The sequence below is a fragment of the Pelecanus crispus genome, chromosome 1, assembly GCF_030463565.1.
Source record: "Pelecanus crispus isolate bPelCri1 chromosome 1, bPelCri1.pri, whole genome shotgun sequence".
Classification (NCBI taxonomy): Eukaryota; Metazoa; Chordata; class Aves; order Pelecaniformes; family Pelecanidae; genus Pelecanus; species Pelecanus crispus.
In genome coordinates, this window is record NC_134643.1 from 209,944,029 (window position 1) to 209,962,667 (window position 18,639).

Here is an 18,639-nt window from a genome sequence, read left to right on the forward strand (position 1 = left end):
TTTTATGTAATAGCAGCTTTCAGTGAGTAACTGATGGAAAAACCTGACCTTCCTTCCCAGCTCAGTAGCACCTTTATTCTACTGTTCTTCGTGTTCATAAATACTCTGCTAAGGTAATAAAACTATCAGTTTAAATATGTGTAATAATAATTTTAAAGCATTTTATGGCTAGAAATACATATGGTGAGTAGAAAGTTAATACTGGATTCAAATAAGCTTTTTTTTTTTTCTGAAACAAAACTGAGCTTTACCACCATGAAGATATGGACTGAGGGCATCTTTGCAATTAAGCTACTCCATGTTGTTCTGCCAGCCCTAACACCCTGATGCAAGATGTATCAAGCACAGAGGTGCTGGGGTGCTGGGCCAAATGTGCAGCTGCTCTGACTGCTGGCACCCGTCACCCACAGACCTGCTGAGTGGGACAGGGGGGCTCACTGCACTGATGTGCTGGCTGTTACCACAAGAATTTTATAGGAAAAGAAAACAGAGCAGGCAAGTGGACGTACAAATATAGGCCCATGAAGAAAAACAAAAAGAAAGAGCAAGCAATCTCATTTCCATCGACAAAAAAAACAAAGCACCATGCACAATGGTATCTCATCTGGAGTTTCAGTAAAGTGCTTACAGTGACATTAAAAGCAGGTATTACCTGTTCTAAAAGATTCTGAAGCCTCTCTATTTCACAGTCTATTACAAATTTCTTTTCTTGCCTTCGGTCCAGGTCTTCTAAAAGCCGCCTGTAGCTGGCATCATTAAAATTCTCCACGCAGATGGCACTGACTTGCCAGCTATTTTGTCCCGCTTTTTCCATAATAGCTTGAAGTATTGAATAACCTAAAAGAAAAAGGATACAATACACTAGTAACACAATCAATGCATTTTTTGAATAGGAATTGTCCTTATGTCTCTTAATATTTGCTCCTGCAGGGAAGGGAATAAGAGACTGTTTGTATCCCTACCTATGCTGCTAGCCATGATCAGCACAGTATGCAATTAATGAAAATTACAAGTGCTGTGATGAGACTCCTTGGAATTATTCTCAGCATTACAGATAATCTTCATATGATTTATACACACAAACTCTTCCAGTCAAGTATTCAGCTTCTCAGATTGGTTTTGTACAGGTTTCTATATCCGGGCATTTCATGACAGCAAAGAAAAAATCTGAGCCTACTAATTCACCAGAAGTATTACTATACTATAAAAGCAGTATGTTAGACATTCAAATGCTTTGCTTTTTTGGTTTTTTTTTTTTTTTTTTTTGGGTCAACATTTAATCCACGCAGTTTTTAATGCTTCTCAATAAAAATTCATTTTTTCATTTATTTATACATATGTATCTATCTGCCAGTACAGATGTGTGAATAGAAATGATATTGACCTATTTCAGAGACCCTATATAGCTTTAACCAATGTATGCAAAGTGATTAGAGGACAATGAATGAAGGGCACCATAAAAGCATTAATTAGTAATAATAATAATAAAAGCATTAATTAGTACTACTGGCAGGATTGTTGCTTTTTATCATTATCAGTATTTGATGCCCCCTTTGTCATCTTTGAGCCCATTCACAGAAGGGAAAGGCAGTGTCCTCTCTGACGTCTTCACCTGAACCTGCAGGGCAGGCTCCCTCAGTGTACCCTGGCCCATCAGCCCTTCGCCTTCTTCCCTCTCCTAATTTTTTCTCACTGGGGATGTGTAGTACAGAGGCAGGAGAGAGCTTGCAACACATCTTAGGACAGCTTGCAAGTCTACCCTTGACTTGTCCAACCAATTACTGAAGTAGGAAGCATGTATTATTCCATCTTATATCTAGCATAAATGGTGAATTTCTTTAAAGCCATGAAGATCGTGTACCTCGGATCCAGAGTTAATGTTTAAGACAGACAAACAGGCCTTGCTAAAAAGATTCTCTCCATCCTTCCCGTACACCCCCTTTAAGTACTGAAAGGCCGCAATAAGGTCTCCTCACAGCCTTCTCTTCTCTAGGCTGAACAACCCCAACTTTCTCAGCCTGGCCTCGCAGGAGAGGTGCTCCAGCCCTCGGATCATTTTTGTGGCCCTTTTCTGGACCCGCTCCAACAGGTCCATGTCCTTCTTGTGCTGAGGGCTCCAGAGCTGGACGCAGCACTGCAGGTGAGGTCTCACCAGAGCAGAGTAGAGGGGCAGAATCCCCTCCCTCGACCTGCTGGCCACGCTGCTTTTGATGCAGCCCAGGATACGTTTGGCTTTCTGGGCTGCAAGTGCACCTTGTTGGCTCATGTCCAGCTTTTCATCCAGCAGTACCCCCAAGTCCTTCTCCACAGGGCTGCTCTCAATCCCTTCATCCCCCAGCCTGTATTGATATCGGGGGTTGCCCCGTCCCACGTGCAAGACCTTGCACTTGGCCTTGTTGAACCTCATGAGGTTCACACAGGCCCACCTCTCCAGCTTGTCCAGGTCCCTTTGGATGACATCTTATCCTTCTATTGTGTCAACCGCACCACTCAGCTTGGTGTCATCTGCAAACTTGCTGAGGGTGCACTCGATCCCACTGTCTGTGTCATTGATGAAGATGTTAAATAGCACCGGTCCCAGTACGGACCCCTGAGGGACTCCACTTGTCACCGGTCCCCATGTGGACATCGAGCCATTGACCACAACCCTCTGGATGCGACCATCCAGCCAATTCCTCATCCACCGAACAGTCCACCCATCAAATCCATATCTCCCCAATTTAGAGAGAAGGATGTTGTAGGGGACCGTGGCGAAGGCTTTACAGAAGTCCAAATAGATGACATCCATTGCTTTTGCCTTGTCCACTGATGCAGTCACCCCATCATAGAAAGCCACTAGGTTGGTCAGGCAGGACTTGCCCTTGGTGAAGTCGTGCTGGCTGTCTCGAATCACCTCCCTGTCCTCCATGTGCTTTAGCATAGCTTCTAGGAGGATCTGCTCCATGATCTTCCCAGGCACAGAGGTGAGGCTGACAGGTCAGTAGTTTTTACTTGTCATCTGGCTGAATTTTCCCCACTAGCTTTAAATGAAAGATTTCACCTCTTGAAAACTATCCTCCGTGATGCAACTACACAGTGGTGGCTCCTTTCTCCCTTCAACAAGACAGTCCCATGCACGAGTGCAGTGACCCCCAGCTGTCATTTTAATGCACTTGAAGATGCCACTGCATGCCAGATCCCTGTAAAAAGGACTATCAGACATTCCCACAGATTACAAGAGGAATCTCTGTAAGCTACGTTTCAGAAAGAGTGCTTTTGAGTGTGCTGTTGCTAACTAATTACCAGAAGACCTACAAAACCACCAAAACCCAAGTCCGCCTCCAGTAAAATAAAAGTAGATAATAGTTTTATCAGAATATGAAAATTTTAGGACACATAAGAAACTAACCCTCTTGCAAATCTAGGAGTAGCTATTCTTCTACTGACATTTGTAGTCCTTGAAATATTAACTTAAAATCCGTATCTTCTTATTATTATGACACTATGTACCCACACTCCAAAATGAACATTTGTTAGTTTTTTTCTCCAATACAGATGACATATTTAAGATAAAAATACAAACATTTATAATGAATACATAAAATGCATAACATTTTATCGTATAAATGAGACATTTATGTTATGAAACAGTATTTCATCTTAGGAAATGAATTCAAATACTTGATGTATTGAGTATTAAAACATTTCTGTACTCAGCATATATTTTTAACCTGATGACTGTTATTTTTTTCAAAGAACTGTACAGCTTTCCTGTTAATTGCTGCATAATTATTCTGCTTTTCCTGTTGCTATATTCAATCTCCTTTTTGCCTGTAATTATCTCTGCAAATCATGGCAAGATTCTTTCCCAAACATTGTATTTCTTGGTTCATTTCCTATTCATTTCCATATATAGACATATATTAAAACTCCTCCAGTGTTACAGGGGTTCCTGCTTCATTTACACTCTAACTTTGACTTGATCTTTGCTACAAAGGCAGTCAACATTTACTTAATTCAGCTTCCTGACACAAATTAACATTTTCTTTGATTCAGAATGAATGGTGTTTGAAACAGCAATTGACATCCCCTCATTCCTTTCTTACTTTGCTTGGACAACTTTACTAAGATGTGTTTTGATCAAACTGGGAGTTTATCCCAGCATAAAGCATGGAAAATATCAAACAAACACGTAGAAAAGCTTTTCTTCTACCTTGGATCACGGTTTGACTTGCCACATTTCATTACCAACTGCCTTCATTTAGGCATTTGAAGGTTGTGTAGCTTCTTGTCAATAGCTGGCACTCAGACATGGGTTTTCATGTTAGCATGTCTTTCGCATACAGCATAATACAGCTAAATGGTAGTAACTAGATATGGTGCAACATCTCCATCAGAAGAGTTCAGAATCCCTGTGCAAGTAATCAGTGGCATAGTCATCTATTCAGTGTGCAGGAACACTTTTTAATATAACAGACTGACAAGGGTGGAGTTTACACAGAATGAATAAAGGCACACACAGGCTCAGTTGGCATAAAAATTAGGCATGCTAAGGAGAATGCTGATTTTTCCAAAATAATTGGCTACAGCTAATAGGGAGAAAACTTAGTTGTATGTAGTGCTGCAAACATTTTATAAGGCAAAAATCTTGAAACTAACCTGGGGTAATTCTCAGAAACTGAGTGCAGCATATCTATTTAGACAAAATTCTTAAACTTCAGAAAGATGTTTGCCCAAGTGAAGACAGCAGAAAAGAATCTTACAGCTGTTGTCTAAAAGGTATTTATTTTCTGGTTATCTGCTGTTTATCCTCAGTTATGCTACAGACAGATGAACGACGCATTTTCTGGAATACATTCCGTCTCATGTAATGCAGAATACTATTTGTTGCATGAAAGCAAACTAAAAAAACCGAGGATAAATCATATCAGCTGAGCTACATAATCAATGTTTTTCAAAACAACATTATTTTAGAAAATGTTTAGGACTATGCCAATAAATAGAAGTAAGGTTAAGTTCTCACAAGTGTTCCTCACCAACTAATTCAACCTTCCCGGAGTATTGTGGTTTTTTTTTGTTGTTGTTGTTGTTGTTTTGTTTTGTTTTTAAATTAGCAAATCTATGAACAAGATAAAACACCAATACAACTGCCTGGGAACACAGATGAAGTCTTTCCCAAATGCAAGGACGCTATATGCAAGAATGGTTTCTTTTTCCTCTTTATGGGACTATGATTCTGGGGAATTTTCCTCAAATGACCTGGGGATGAGAAGTCTGCCAACTGTTTTTTGTAGGTCATTGCTCAATGTAGATACTATTGACAACTGCTTAAGGACCAGTAATACCAATTCCACCTCAATATACTGGAACCAAACCGGAGACAGGAAAAGTCTGCAAAGATTTTATTTTCTTGATCCCCTCTCTCCTTGCTTTTCTGTTCTCCAGTCAGGTGGAATTGTGATGATCTAACATACTGCTATTTTTTTCCCCAAAAGATACCACACAGTCATCATGTTGGGGAAAAAAAAAACCCATAAACATCAAAATGAAGAGCTAATCTATTCTTTTCCTGTAAAATCACAGCTGGAGATGCCTACCACAGAGAATCTACATATTGGAGTTGATACTACAGCTAAGTACCTTTACAAACAAAATCTGAGATTTTTTTTATCCCTACTTCCCTCATTCTGCACTCCATAGGCATTTTTCCATTGCAAAATGCATCAGCCACTGAAAACCAATGCCAGATGTGTACCTGTTCTTGTATCTGTTTAGACAGAGATTAGTACTTCTTCAGAGAGACTTACTTATCTTCTGGGGGCCAAAGGATGTAAAATACATGAGCAATTTTGGTATTTAAGAACACATTGTAAGTGCAGGAGTTTGGGCATCCAGGATTCCTCCTAGTCGCTGCAACATTGCTGTAACTGGAGCCTATACACAACCACGCTCCACCCAAGTAGCTGAAATCATGAATGATCTTTTTGATTTTAAAAGTTCAGTGGCCTTTCAGGTTTTTTTTAGTTGTCTTCTGCTGTACCAGCAAGGCTTTCCCCTATCCAATTTCATTTCAGCAGTCAATGACTTAATTCCATTTATTTCCATTTAAATGAAAAGCAAAATCTGATATCTAAATCTCTTCAGTGTGTTCAGAATAAACTAAAGAGATCAGAGGAGCATTTTCTTGACTTATTTTTCTGCTGGAATGCACATGGTTGGCTTGCTTCATTTTCTTTCCTTTTTTTTTTTTTTTTTCCTTTTTCTTCTTGCTTGCTTTCACCAGAAATATTTCAGTGATCAATTACAGTGTTATAATTAAATTTCAATAACTTTCATCTTCCAGCAGCCTTTTCATTCTGGGAAACTGTTTCCCCTGCCCCTCTAAGTGCATGCAATCATTCCTGATGGTCTTGCCAGGAGACAGATAGCAAAGTGTCTGCTTGCTCCAAACAGTAGCACCCCCAGTAATAATTCTTATTTTGGAACTATTGTGCAGGAAGTAACTTATTATTAATTTTCTGTGATGAAGAGGATGCGATGTTTACATATTATTACTGTATTTTACCCTGGCTAGCAGACTTGACAATACTGAATGACACAAGTTAACAGGTAAATTACTTGGAAAAAGCACATGCAATATATTTCTGTTGCGGCCCCAGGAGTAGAAAACATCTCTGACAAACATGGGTCTCTTCCAAAGATGGGCATCATATACTGTACATTACTGAAATGCAAATTAATTTTCTTCCTTTTCTGGTCCAATTAACTTTTAAACAGGAACTGATCCCATTCCTAAGATTAGCTATGATCCCAACAGCCACAGACACTGAAATGCTGGAGCTATTTTATGAAAGCTACTTCCATCTATTGGAATTCATATTGGGATTAGTAGAAGAAATATATTTGTTATAAATCCAACACATAGCTGAAGAGAAGAATAAATGATCAAATCATTTCGTATGGATAAGCCAATACATTTGACATTCAGGACTGGATTCATGTCACTTAACTCTAGCTGTCTATAAAGTCGTTGTCTGAGTTAATCATCCAAGCTTTCAAAGGAGAGACATATATCCCATAAAAAAAGCATTTTTTTTGTTTTAGATACCTATCTCAGAGGTGCTTTTCTCTTTCGCCAATGAATACTGAAGGAGTCTAGACATGAGACTTAGTGAAAATACCTACCATTTATCTAGCCAAATCTTGGTGAGATGAATCCAGACAGTACAGTGATGAAAACCATTACAGGAAATTTACAGTCTGCGTAATGCATGATTGTACATTCAAACAATAACTACAAACACTCAAACTCAAGTGTATTTTAATTTTCCTCCTTATGGTTAATACCTCTTTATTAACATATGGTTTTGTTTTAAATTTTTGGTCAGCATACAGCTTCCGGAACTTGAACACAACCAGTAAGATTTATAAGCTCTATCATGTAACTTTTGACGTATGATAACCTATTCGCATGCCCGATTTTTTCCGCATTTGGAGTTGGACCCAGAACGTTCAACAAAAAGTACATACAAACTGGTCAATTTAGATGACAAAATGAAAGCTAGAACTATAGGTATGTACTGAGTCCTTCTTGGGTCTAATTCACAGAAATGACACATAGATTGGAGAATAAGACAGGGAGCTCAAGAAATAATCCCGTCTATTCCTCTCTATCCCTCCATCCCGCAAGGCAGATAAATTATATTTAAATCATTATAGACAGGTATCTTTCTTTGTCCTTAAAAATCTCTGAAGAGGATTCTGTAACTTCCTAGGTAATATATTCATTGCTTAATTATCCTTATCATTAGGTGTTTCCTAAAGTCTAACCTAAGTCTCCCCTGGCACAATTTAAAGCCACTCATTCTTGTCCTATCTAGTAGACCTGGAGAAGTTTTTTCCCTTCTTCTTTAAAGCAATCCTTTACAAACTGAAGGCTGCTGTTTCATTTCTCTTCTGTGCGCACTTCTCTTGCTGAAACATGATTCTTTCAGGTTTTCCTTGTGGAACATGTTTTACACTAGATTCTGACAATTTTCCTTCCTTTCCTCTGGGTATGTTGCAGTTGATCCAAGTCTTTCCTGAAGTGTATTGGTAAAAATGTGACGTATTTTAAAAATGTATTCCAAAGTACACACGGCTCTTTCAATTTTTTATCATCCACAAGATTAACAAATGTATTTGAGAGATATGGGTTTGATGGGTGGACTGTTCAGTGGATAAGGAATTGGCTGGATGGTCGCATCCAGAGGGTTGTGGTCAATGGCTCGATGTCCACATGGGGACCGGTGACAAGTGGAGTCCCTCAGGGGTCCGTACTGGGACTGGTGCTATTTAACATCTTCATCAATGACACAGACAGTGGGATTGAGTGCACCCTCAGCAAGTTTGCAGATGACACCAAGCTGAGTGGTGCGGTTGACACAATAGAAGGATAAGATGTCATCCAAAGGGACCTGGACAAGCTGGAGAGGTGGGCCTGTGTGAACCTCATGAGGTTCAACAAGGCCAAGTGCAAGGTCTTGCACGTGGGACGGGGCAACCCCCGATATCAATACAGGCTGGGGGATGAAGGGATTGAGAGCAGCCCTGTGGAGAAGGACTTGGGGGTACTGCTGGATGAAAAGCTGGACATGAGCCAACAAGGTGCACTTGCAGCCCAGAAAGCCAAACGTATCCTGGGCTGCATCAAAAGCAGCGTGGCCAGCAGGTCGAGGGAGGGGATTCTGCCCCTCTACTCTGCTCTGGTGAGACCTCACCTGCAGTACTGCATCCAGCTCTGGAGCCCTCAGCACAAGAAGCACATAGGCTTGTTGGACCAGGTCCGGAAGAGGGCCACAAAAATGATCTGAGGGCTGGAACACCTCTCCTGCGAGGCCAGGCTGAGAAAGTTGGGGTTGTTCAGCCTAGAGAAGAGAAGGCTGCGAGGAGACCTTATTGCGGCCTTCCAGTACGTAAAGGGGGCCTACAGGAAGGATGGAGAGAATCTTTCTAGCAAGGCCTGTTGTGACAGAACCAGGAATAATGGATTTAAACTAAAGAAGAATAGGTTTAGACTAGACATAAGAAAGATACTTTTTACAATGAGGGTGGTCAAGCACTGGAACAAGTTGCCCAGAGAGGCAGTGGAGGCCCCATCCCTGGCAACATTCAAGGTCAGGTTGGATGGGGCTCTGAGCAACCTGATCTGGTTAAAGCTGTCCCTGCTCACTGCAGGGGGCTTGGGCTAGATGATCTCTAAAGGTCCCTTCCAACCCAAAGCATTCTATGATTCTATGATTCTGTATTTCCTCATCCAAGTCATTAACAAAGATACTGGGAAAAATTGCAAGCAGAAGGGATCACTACTTAGTATCTACTTTTTTGCAGTGGACCTCATATACTGAGTTCAGGTGTGTGACCAGTGTTTTACATATCTTCTGGGAATTTCATCAAGAAAAAATTTCTTTAGCTCATTTAGTAAAATTTAATGCAAACTGTGAAAAAAATCCTACTAGAATGAGACACCTTTTCTTTCCCCCCAATGTCTACAAACCCTGTTACTTTGTAATAGAAGGAAATTTGCTTTATCTCACATGATTTTGTGCCTGAAGAAATCCATGTTTGCGTTTACTTAGCTTTCCAAATTCTACGTACTTTCAAATATATCTATTACGATGTAGGTTGTGAATTAAGTCACCTATACTATCTATGACCAGGATAATTTTCATAGAATCATAGAAGAGTTTGGGTTGGAAGGGACCTTCAAATGTCATCTATTCCAACCACCCTGCAGTGAGCAGGGACGTCCTCAACTAGGTCAGGTTGCTCAGAGCCCCGTCCAACCTCACCTTGAATGTTTCGAGGGATGGGGAATCTACCACCTCTCTGGGCAACCTGTTTCAGCACCCTCATTGTAAAAAATTTCTTCCTTATATCTAGTCTAAATCTACCCTCTTTTGGTTTAAAACCATTACCACTTGTCCTATCACAACAGGCCTTACTAAAAAGTCTGTTCCCAGTTTTTTTAAAGATGGTTCTGAAACAAAACTGAGGAAATAATGGATCCAGTTTAGCACTCTCCTCTATCACTGTTTTGCTTCAAAGATTTCAGAATATTTGATGATAAAGGAAACTACCTTTATGATCTGAGTTTATGTTTCTGGCCTCCCTGAGATATATGACCTTGAATATTTTCTCAGTGTTATGAGACACCTCCAAAACAAGCTCCAGCAGTGATTCATGGTCTGACTTTCTGTCCTTCTCTCCCTTAATCCTGTAGACACTGGTACCTGTACAACTTCATTTGCAGTATTTAATAATCATTCTTTGTTGAGGAGGACATAAAACTATAAGCAAACGCTGTCAATATATTGCAACCATGCCCTTTTTAAAAAAGAAGTCTTAAGTGGAACAACAGTGTGTAGGTTATGTGCTTTCAGTGAGCATATGGGAGGAGGTTTGGCTTACTCCACAATGGGAATTCATGATCAAAGGTTCAGGCTATGTCGGTCCCTATTTATGCTACACCCACTCTGCAGCAAGATTTTTCCCCTTCCTTGCATTTCAGAGTCTGCAACTTTCATATGAAATATGCTGTAAAGGTGTCTCATCAAAATACCAAGTGATAAAGATGAGTGGAAACTTGAGAGGTACTGAAGAAAAGCCCTGGTTTTGAAGGCAGTCTGACAGCTTTGCTTGTGCTTTCACAGTTCTCAAGATACCATTACCCTTCCCACTTCACTATATGCCTTCAAACTACCGTCAAAGTCCAGTAACCTCTCTTATGACAAGCGTGCACAGAGATGAATACGTCCAAGCATATTTAGAGATATATGCCAAAAGTACATTTATGTCCTTGTTGGCATTTCATATTTTATTTGCTTTTATCTGTCTAGTATTTAGCTATGCCAAAGGGTTCAACCAGAACTCAGGTGAGAAGTCTTCGGCTCCTCTGAAGTTTACAAGCAGCACTGAAGCCTCATTCTTAGCAAATTTTAGCAAAATCTTACTACAGAACATTGAATGCTAAATCAGAAACTGTGTGTAATTACACTGTTATCAGAACCTCACATATTATTACCTTAAAAAAAACACCAATTAAGCCAGAGTAGGAAAAAAAAAAGAGAGAAAAAAAAGCAGGTGCTAGATTTACTGTATCAGACCAGCATTTTAAAATAACTATAGAGGCTACATAGTGTCTCTGAATATCCAGTTATCTGATATGTCATCTTGGGTCTATTGTTAGGGCTAATGTGTATCAGTATTTTTAAAAAAAAAGAGAGAAAACAGGAAAATGAACTTATTTTGGAAGAAAATAAAGTATGTTCAAATATTTAACTTACTACCTTTTTTCTTTGTTCTTCTATTATTAATATTAATTTCATAAATATCCATCTGAGTTGTAAATATTCCTTGCTTTTGTACATTATAGCTTAAACTTTTCTTCTTTAGCGCAATGCCTTAAAGCCAAAATTCATTTCACTAAAACCTATAGTCTGTAACGTTGTTACTAATAAATTACCTTTCTTTTCTTACACAATATCTTAATTGATGCAAAGCTATTTTCCAGAAATTGCTAGCTTCCCAACAACTTACCTCTCTAGTCTCAGTTTAATAGGATTTTGTTTGCCCACTGATGGTTTACAACTATATGCAGACCTTTGTGTAAACAACATCCAAAAGAACCATGTCAAAGAATATTAAGACTGCAAGCTAAAGTGCTCAAGAGCTGGTATATCTTAAAATTAGTAGTACCCTAATGTGTTCTAATTACGTATTATGGTGCTGTCTTTAATTGTCACATACTGTTTTTCCCCACAAGGCATATGCCTCAGTCCATGCATGATACCTGTGCCCTATGACAGAACTGACTGTGGGTACTAAATGAGGATCTTCATGTCAGAACGTCTGCCTCCTTTCTATAGGGATTTGTTAGAAAACTAGTCTTTTACTATAAAATACCTGACAATCTGTGCCTATTGGCATTAGCGCAGTGTTGTTTCTAAAACACACAGGAGAGAAAAATGCAAGAACAATCTTCAGACTGAAACAGCAGGCATTCACATGAAGAAGCATTCATTTTAAGAGAGTCACAACCTTAATTCTATCTCTATGCACATGTGACCATGTCCATATTTATTGGTGGCTACATGCCAGATAATTTATAGGTCCTTACTCCTTCTATAAGTTCTACTTGTAGATCCCAGGCACATTATTTCTGATTTTAAACTTAAGTTGTGTTAAGATCTTTTTGAAATCTATATTCTCAAGTATTTAACATTGTGAGAAAAATGTAACATATCCTGGGAAGAGAGGCCTTAAAATTTGGATGCTATAATTATAATATGGTTACCTTTTGATTGAAACAAGTCTGAAATAAGTCTTACTATTTCATTTAAACTGACACATAGACCACAAATTTATTAAAAGTTGATTGCCTCCCCTGCAACAAGCAACTAACAATTTGGAGATGAGCCTAAAGACCTATGATTTTCTTCCAGTTCCTAAAACTAACTCATTGCTCTTCTGATGTAGACCAGAATTAAGATGTGGTTCTTTCTTTTTGGACTGGAGCAACAATTTGGGAAACATCCAAAGATTCCATATAGTGGCTTTTATTGAAGTGTAACGACATTGAATAATCTTGCACCTCCCAGGCACTTCAGCTAAGGAACTGTACATATCACTCTCAACTAAATTCTGAAAATGGCTTACAATTTGAGTTTCTTAAAAAGGACAAAATCCTACAAGAAAAAAAAAAAAAAGTGAGAAAATATTTTAATAAGTTCTTCTAAATGCTCCAAGACATTACAAGCATACATATATAAATACACATACAAGTAAATACATATACGTGTATGTATATATGTAAATACTTTCTGTGAATCTGTGCAAAACAGCATGCAAAGAAGTGACAGAATTTTTAAAGGAGGCAAATGAACAAATAGAGATTGTTTCAGCTCCTTCTACCCTCTTCTCACCCCTCCTTTGAAAAGAACTGATGGGGCAAAAGGTGCTTAACCTTGCCTTATTTGGGTGTCTTCACAAACATTGCTATCACAGTCATAGATATGCAGGAGTGATCTTTTCCAGCAATGTTGTGATTAAGACAGCTAATGTAACATCTAGATACTTGAATAGAGAAACAGGGAAGAGGAAGGCTAGAAGGATATAATCTTCATACAGGACACTGGACTATTCCTACATGACTAAATCGCTTTTTCATGTCCACATTTAAAAAATTAATGCTAAAATATTTGACAGAGTTCAAAGAACCAAATCAGAATGATTTGAGGCCAATATATAAAACATGCCTTAGAGTAAGAGACTTACAGGAGAATTTATCTCAACTGAAACTTCAATGGCTAAGTCTGAGCTAGTTACTCCAGTCTCCTTCTGCAAGCAGTGGAGGGAAAAAGGCACTCTCTGAAGGCAATCCATAAAACCTCTTATCATCTATCTCATGTATTTTCAGGGCAGAAGAAATTCCCCCGTTTAAAATGAAAAATCCCAATATAATTATTTCTCAGGTTCAATGCCATGAACACTATTAACATAGTATTGTGCATATGTAAAAAAGCAGGACTAAAAGCAGCCTGCAATACTGGCAAACTATCTGTTTGGTACTCACATGCCTTTTAATTTAAGTTCTTTTATTTTGTATCTACATTTTACATATGAACATACAACTTTTCATTTAAGTGGAATTAAAAGTTAGGTTACTTTTGTGCTTCTCTTGTGGAGGATGGGCAGCTACACATAGGTTTCCTTTGATTATTCTGGTGAAGGGATTTGCATACAATTACAGAGACAATTTCAGTTCCTAGCAGGAACAAACACAGGATGAAGTAAGTACTCACCATATGATTAGACTAATTTATTACATCCCACTGAGGCAAGCTATATTCCAAGAAGTAATCATAAACTCATGTTCAAAGCTCTGGTAGAATGAATATATTTAACAATTCAAATTAAATTTCAGCTGTAGGAACTGACATTTAGTGGGAAACATGGAAATGCGCAAGGTATAATGAAAAGATAACAGGTAAAACAATACAGACATTAAAAGCTGTGATTGGCCTGTCTGAAAACAGGCTAGCATAGAAAATTGTGATAAAATCCTGCCAAGTTTCTTGTATAAAATATATGTTGATCTGGACTTTGGTTAGTTTTAACTGACCTTGGCATTAACGTCTGAAAATGAACACAGTGACCAGTCAATAACTGCTCCATAAAAGTTAAGTGCCTGTAACGTTTCAGTATACAATGGCACTTGCGTTGACCATTTTGAAAGCAAATGGTCTTAAGAACTTTGTTCATTTTAGAGCTGGGTATTTTTCTTCCCCTGAACAGCTGTTTATTCATAGAAAACTGCACTCTGGTGACATCCCAAGTCTTAATGAACATGAGTGAGTTTTTCTGCATAGGACTGGCCAGAAGGAAAAATGACAAAATGTTTCAAAAAAGTGAAAACACCGTCTAATAAAAATAGACATTTCTTAAATATTTCTGTTTAGGGCATCTCCACAAATAGAAACAAAAGGCACGATTTGGCATCTGCATAACTGTTACCCAGAAGCACAGTGGTAGCAAGATACCCTCTCCCCCCTGCAGAAAGCACGGGACTCGGCATGTGTCACTGGATGCCCCTGAGTCCACTGTGTCATGATCATTAGGACTGAGAGTGTCCTGGGTGGTTTAGTCTTCATCTCTCCATCTGGAGCAGCTCCACAGCATAAAAACAATGCTAAAATATTCACCAAGGCAGAGAAAGACAGAGAAAATGACTCTGCAGTGTGGTACAAAGAATATTTATCAGAGAGGTGGGAAACTTTTATTGCAGTCTTTGCTTCAGTGGCTAAGTAGTTCATAAAAGAATATCCAAAAAAGCTGCAGAGGATGTGGGAATTGGCCGCAAAAACTTAAGGAGGTGAAAAATAAAAATACAGCAGAGGGACTTTCTGTATCTGAGAGGAATGAGAAGTGAGAATCCAGTAACTGTTCAATAGATATAAAATACTTTACATGGCCTAGAACATATGTTTCATATTTTAGACTGTAACTTAAGTTGAAAATAAAATAGGAAATAGGGTCTGATTTCAGTTGTATTAGTGTAAAAACAGAAAAATACCACTTTCACCAAATTTTTTGAGGTTCCCACTGCTGTACTTGGAAATTAAAATCTATTTCTGAAAAAGCTATAGGACATGATAATCCATCTAAGTATACAATATTATTTAATTTATCTTGAATTTTCTTACAAACTGCTGCCTGGAACAACTGTCTCTACACTTATTGCTCAAACACTACTGTGAAAAAAACTGCTGCCCACTAATACTTCTTTATGTGTTTGGGCTTCTGCTTCCACTGCCCTTTTCAATGTGACTGACAAGATATTACTTCATAACAGAGCATCTTAAACACCATAAATTACGTCAACCGTCTTATTTTCCTCAAGAGATACAATGTAGATTTGAATTTTTCAGTCATCTTAATGCAGCGCTGTCCAACCCCTTCAACCTGAGGGCTGAAACATTATTCCAAAAAGGTCAGTGGGCCACAATAAATACTTGAGGGCATTTTCTCTGGAAGCAGAGTGGAAGGGAGCAGACACCACACCCAGCTCCTTTGCTGGGGATCCTTAAGTGTCTCCAGGAGACCAGGCTACAGCTGTAAAATTGCATATAATTCCTTAAGCACATCGTGCTTTACTTGTGTTATTGAAATTATGCCTACTGGCACCCTGAAGGAACGCTCACACGGCAGCTTTGGGCTGTGACTCCAGGCTGGGATGTACGCGGTACGATGTCCCAAGGTGTAAGAGATGGGGTGACCTCATTCCTCCTACTAAAGCTACCTGCTAAACCAGGTTCAGAATCATTGAGCCAGATCTCAGGCTAATTAATTACAAATAAACAAACATCACCATTACAGAAACTTGGCATTTGCCTACGTGTCTTATGAGATGGTTTTACAAGAGACAATTTGCACAGATACAAGCAGCAGCAGGAGTTTCCCTGCTGAGCTGTTAACACTGGAGATAATACGAAGACAACAATCTCAATATTTACACACTGCAGGACATTTGCACCAACCAGCCTTGCGAGAAGTTGTATGCAGACCTTGCTGCAGTTGGAAGGAGGGTGTGAATTTGCAAAGCGCTCATGTGTGGTTGTTTCCCCCCAGAGACCTCTGTCCCAAGGCCAGGCTGCCTCCATGGGGTGGAGCTAGTCTGAAGCACCATGTGGTGTCTCCTGAGGTTGTTCGTGACAGACACAAAGAAGAGATTTTTTTTCCTTAATATAACAAAGCAGACATAAAACATCTACTAATGGAAGACTACTCTACAAGATACCAGTTTTACTTACATTCAGCATTCTATTGATGATGGCATCTTGACTTGTGTATCACTGAATGAACACTTAAAAAAACCTTAGTGACTTAATTTAAGAATGTATTTGTGCAAGAAAAAGAGTTGTAATTACTTGATAGATATTTCTTTAAGGTTTTATCTCGGTCTGAAAACGTTAATATTCACTATATAGCTTTCATCTCCACGGTAGTTTAAATGAACAAGTCCTTTTTTCAGCAAAAGAGTCTGGTGTTAATTCATTTTCATGATTAAAAAGGTTATTCTGATGCTGAGACAGCTATCATGAAATATGAGATAGGCCTGTACAATACACCCTATGACAGAGAATGTGGATAAAATTTTAGGCACCCTGCTAGCAATAATTGTTTGTATTTACATAAATAATGTTGTGCTCAAAGGCCTCATTGTCCTAGGTACTGTACAAAGCATGTATGCAGAAAAAGTCGCAAAAAAAAAAAGACTTTGGAAACCAAATAGACTCAGAGGAAGGGCAAGTTGTTCATTCCTATTTTTGTTTTTAATTAGGTCAACAAGACATTTAAAAGCATTTTTCATACCTTTTCAGTCTGAAAGTCTGAAAACAAAACAACTTGCTTTCACATGGATATTCAGTAATTCATTTAAAAATATGATGATTAAAAATATCCACTATAACAAAAATTATACATATATTTTAATATGTATATATTTTTTGTATTTTTATTTATATTAATATTTGTTTCTTTTAAAATATACTTAGGATTAAATGATTTAGCTAATTTACTTGGCATTTTCCTTTCTGTCATTCTTTTGCAACACTACAGATGAGTCACTACATGGTCCATACTCTAAGCTGCATTTTCACAGAATAAGAACTAGAGAAATACCATAAATACTGCTTTTTTAGGATTACTTATAAAAGATAGGACAAATCCTGTCACATACTTCATAAAATATTTGTATTGACTTTAGTTGGAACTACTCATGGGAGAAGAAATTGGTCCAGTATTTGAAATATGATGTAATTAAAATTTAAGAGCATTTAATTCCAAAACTGTTTAATACATTCACTGGATTTTAAGTGTACAACAACTAATTCTGTATCAGGTGTAAATGCAATTGACAAAAAAAAAGTTAAAGTAAAAGCTAACAAAGAACCAGATAGGAAAATGAGACCCCAGTATGCAGGCAAAAACCTCACAGCTGGAAGGCAGGCAGGCAGGAAGGGGACCCTTCTTCATAGGACTAGTACTATACACTGAAACCGCAGTCCTGTCACAAAGCATATTAAATGTTACAGGTGAATTTGGGCAACAAACATCACAAATCACAGTCTGGACTGGAACTGATGTTTTGGCCTTATGTTAAATCTCATCTTGATATACTTTTTTCCAGATAATAGATTTTTTCACTTTTTAGACTGAATGTTCGCCTCTTCTGTGCAACTTTCTCTTGTATATCTTTCATATACACTCAGTTTCACAACTTCAGGATGGTCACAACATTTGTGGCACAGTTTTGGCACATCAAAAGTATGGTTCAAAATGCTACTGCATATGTTCTATGATAACTTCCTAAAGATACAAAGTGACAGATTTTGATTTTTAAATGACATGCCTTATTTGCAAATTGAACACTTAAAACATGACCAAACATGTCTACCATAGATTAAGCATAGGTTTTTCTCTTTAGAATTCATGACATTTTTGACAGTTCATTGTCAGCATGCCAGTTATGTCAATATTAGCTATTTCCTGGCAGATCTGCACGGGTGAAGTGTATGAAATATTCAATGGACTGCAATAGCAAAAGCCCTTTTCAACCCTGGAACAATCTCAGTCACTTAATATCCAAGCTAGTCAATATTTGGGTAGGAAAGAAACTTTAAAAAAACCCTACCTACCATGCTGACAAACACTACAAAACATTTACCAGGGAGATGTTAGAATTTATTACGGATAACTTGCAGCAAACTGACATTTCAACATTCCGTTTGAATAGCAGCTTCCTTTGTTGGTACAGTAACTTGCTCCAGGCACACTCCAGGCTTGCATGTCTACTGAAACCAACAAGGAATTGAACTTGTGGTCTCACGCCATTCAAAACTGGTACCAGAAAAGGTCTTTATGCTGCAAGACAGTAATACTCAAATCTGAAAGCTATGCTGTTCTTTAAATAACTCTTGATATCTTATTGCGCATTCTTACCGAAAAGCCACGCTTCTCCATTACACCATGTCTTTGACACTCCAAAGGTTTTCTGTCCTGCAGATTGATTACAACTCAAATTTTACGGAGCCAGCTACAAATATCCTGCCCTGATGCATT

General features: G+C 38.4%; 1 protein-coding gene across 9 annotated transcripts in view; it reads right to left on the minus strand.

Annotated features, from left to right (window-relative positions):
* The window catches only part of GRIA4 (glutamate ionotropic receptor AMPA type subunit 4), a 248,307-nt gene that overhangs the window by 101,110 nt on the left and 128,558 nt on the right, over positions 1 to 18,639 (minus strand). For all 9 annotated transcript variants that reach the window (XM_075723300.1, XM_075723280.1, XM_075723294.1 and 6 more), the window contains exon 4: positions 653 to 837. In XM_075723300.1, coding sequence (XP_075579415.1) covers positions 653 to 837 — 185 coding nt within the window. The remainder of the gene's footprint in view (positions 1 to 652; positions 838 to 18,639) is intronic.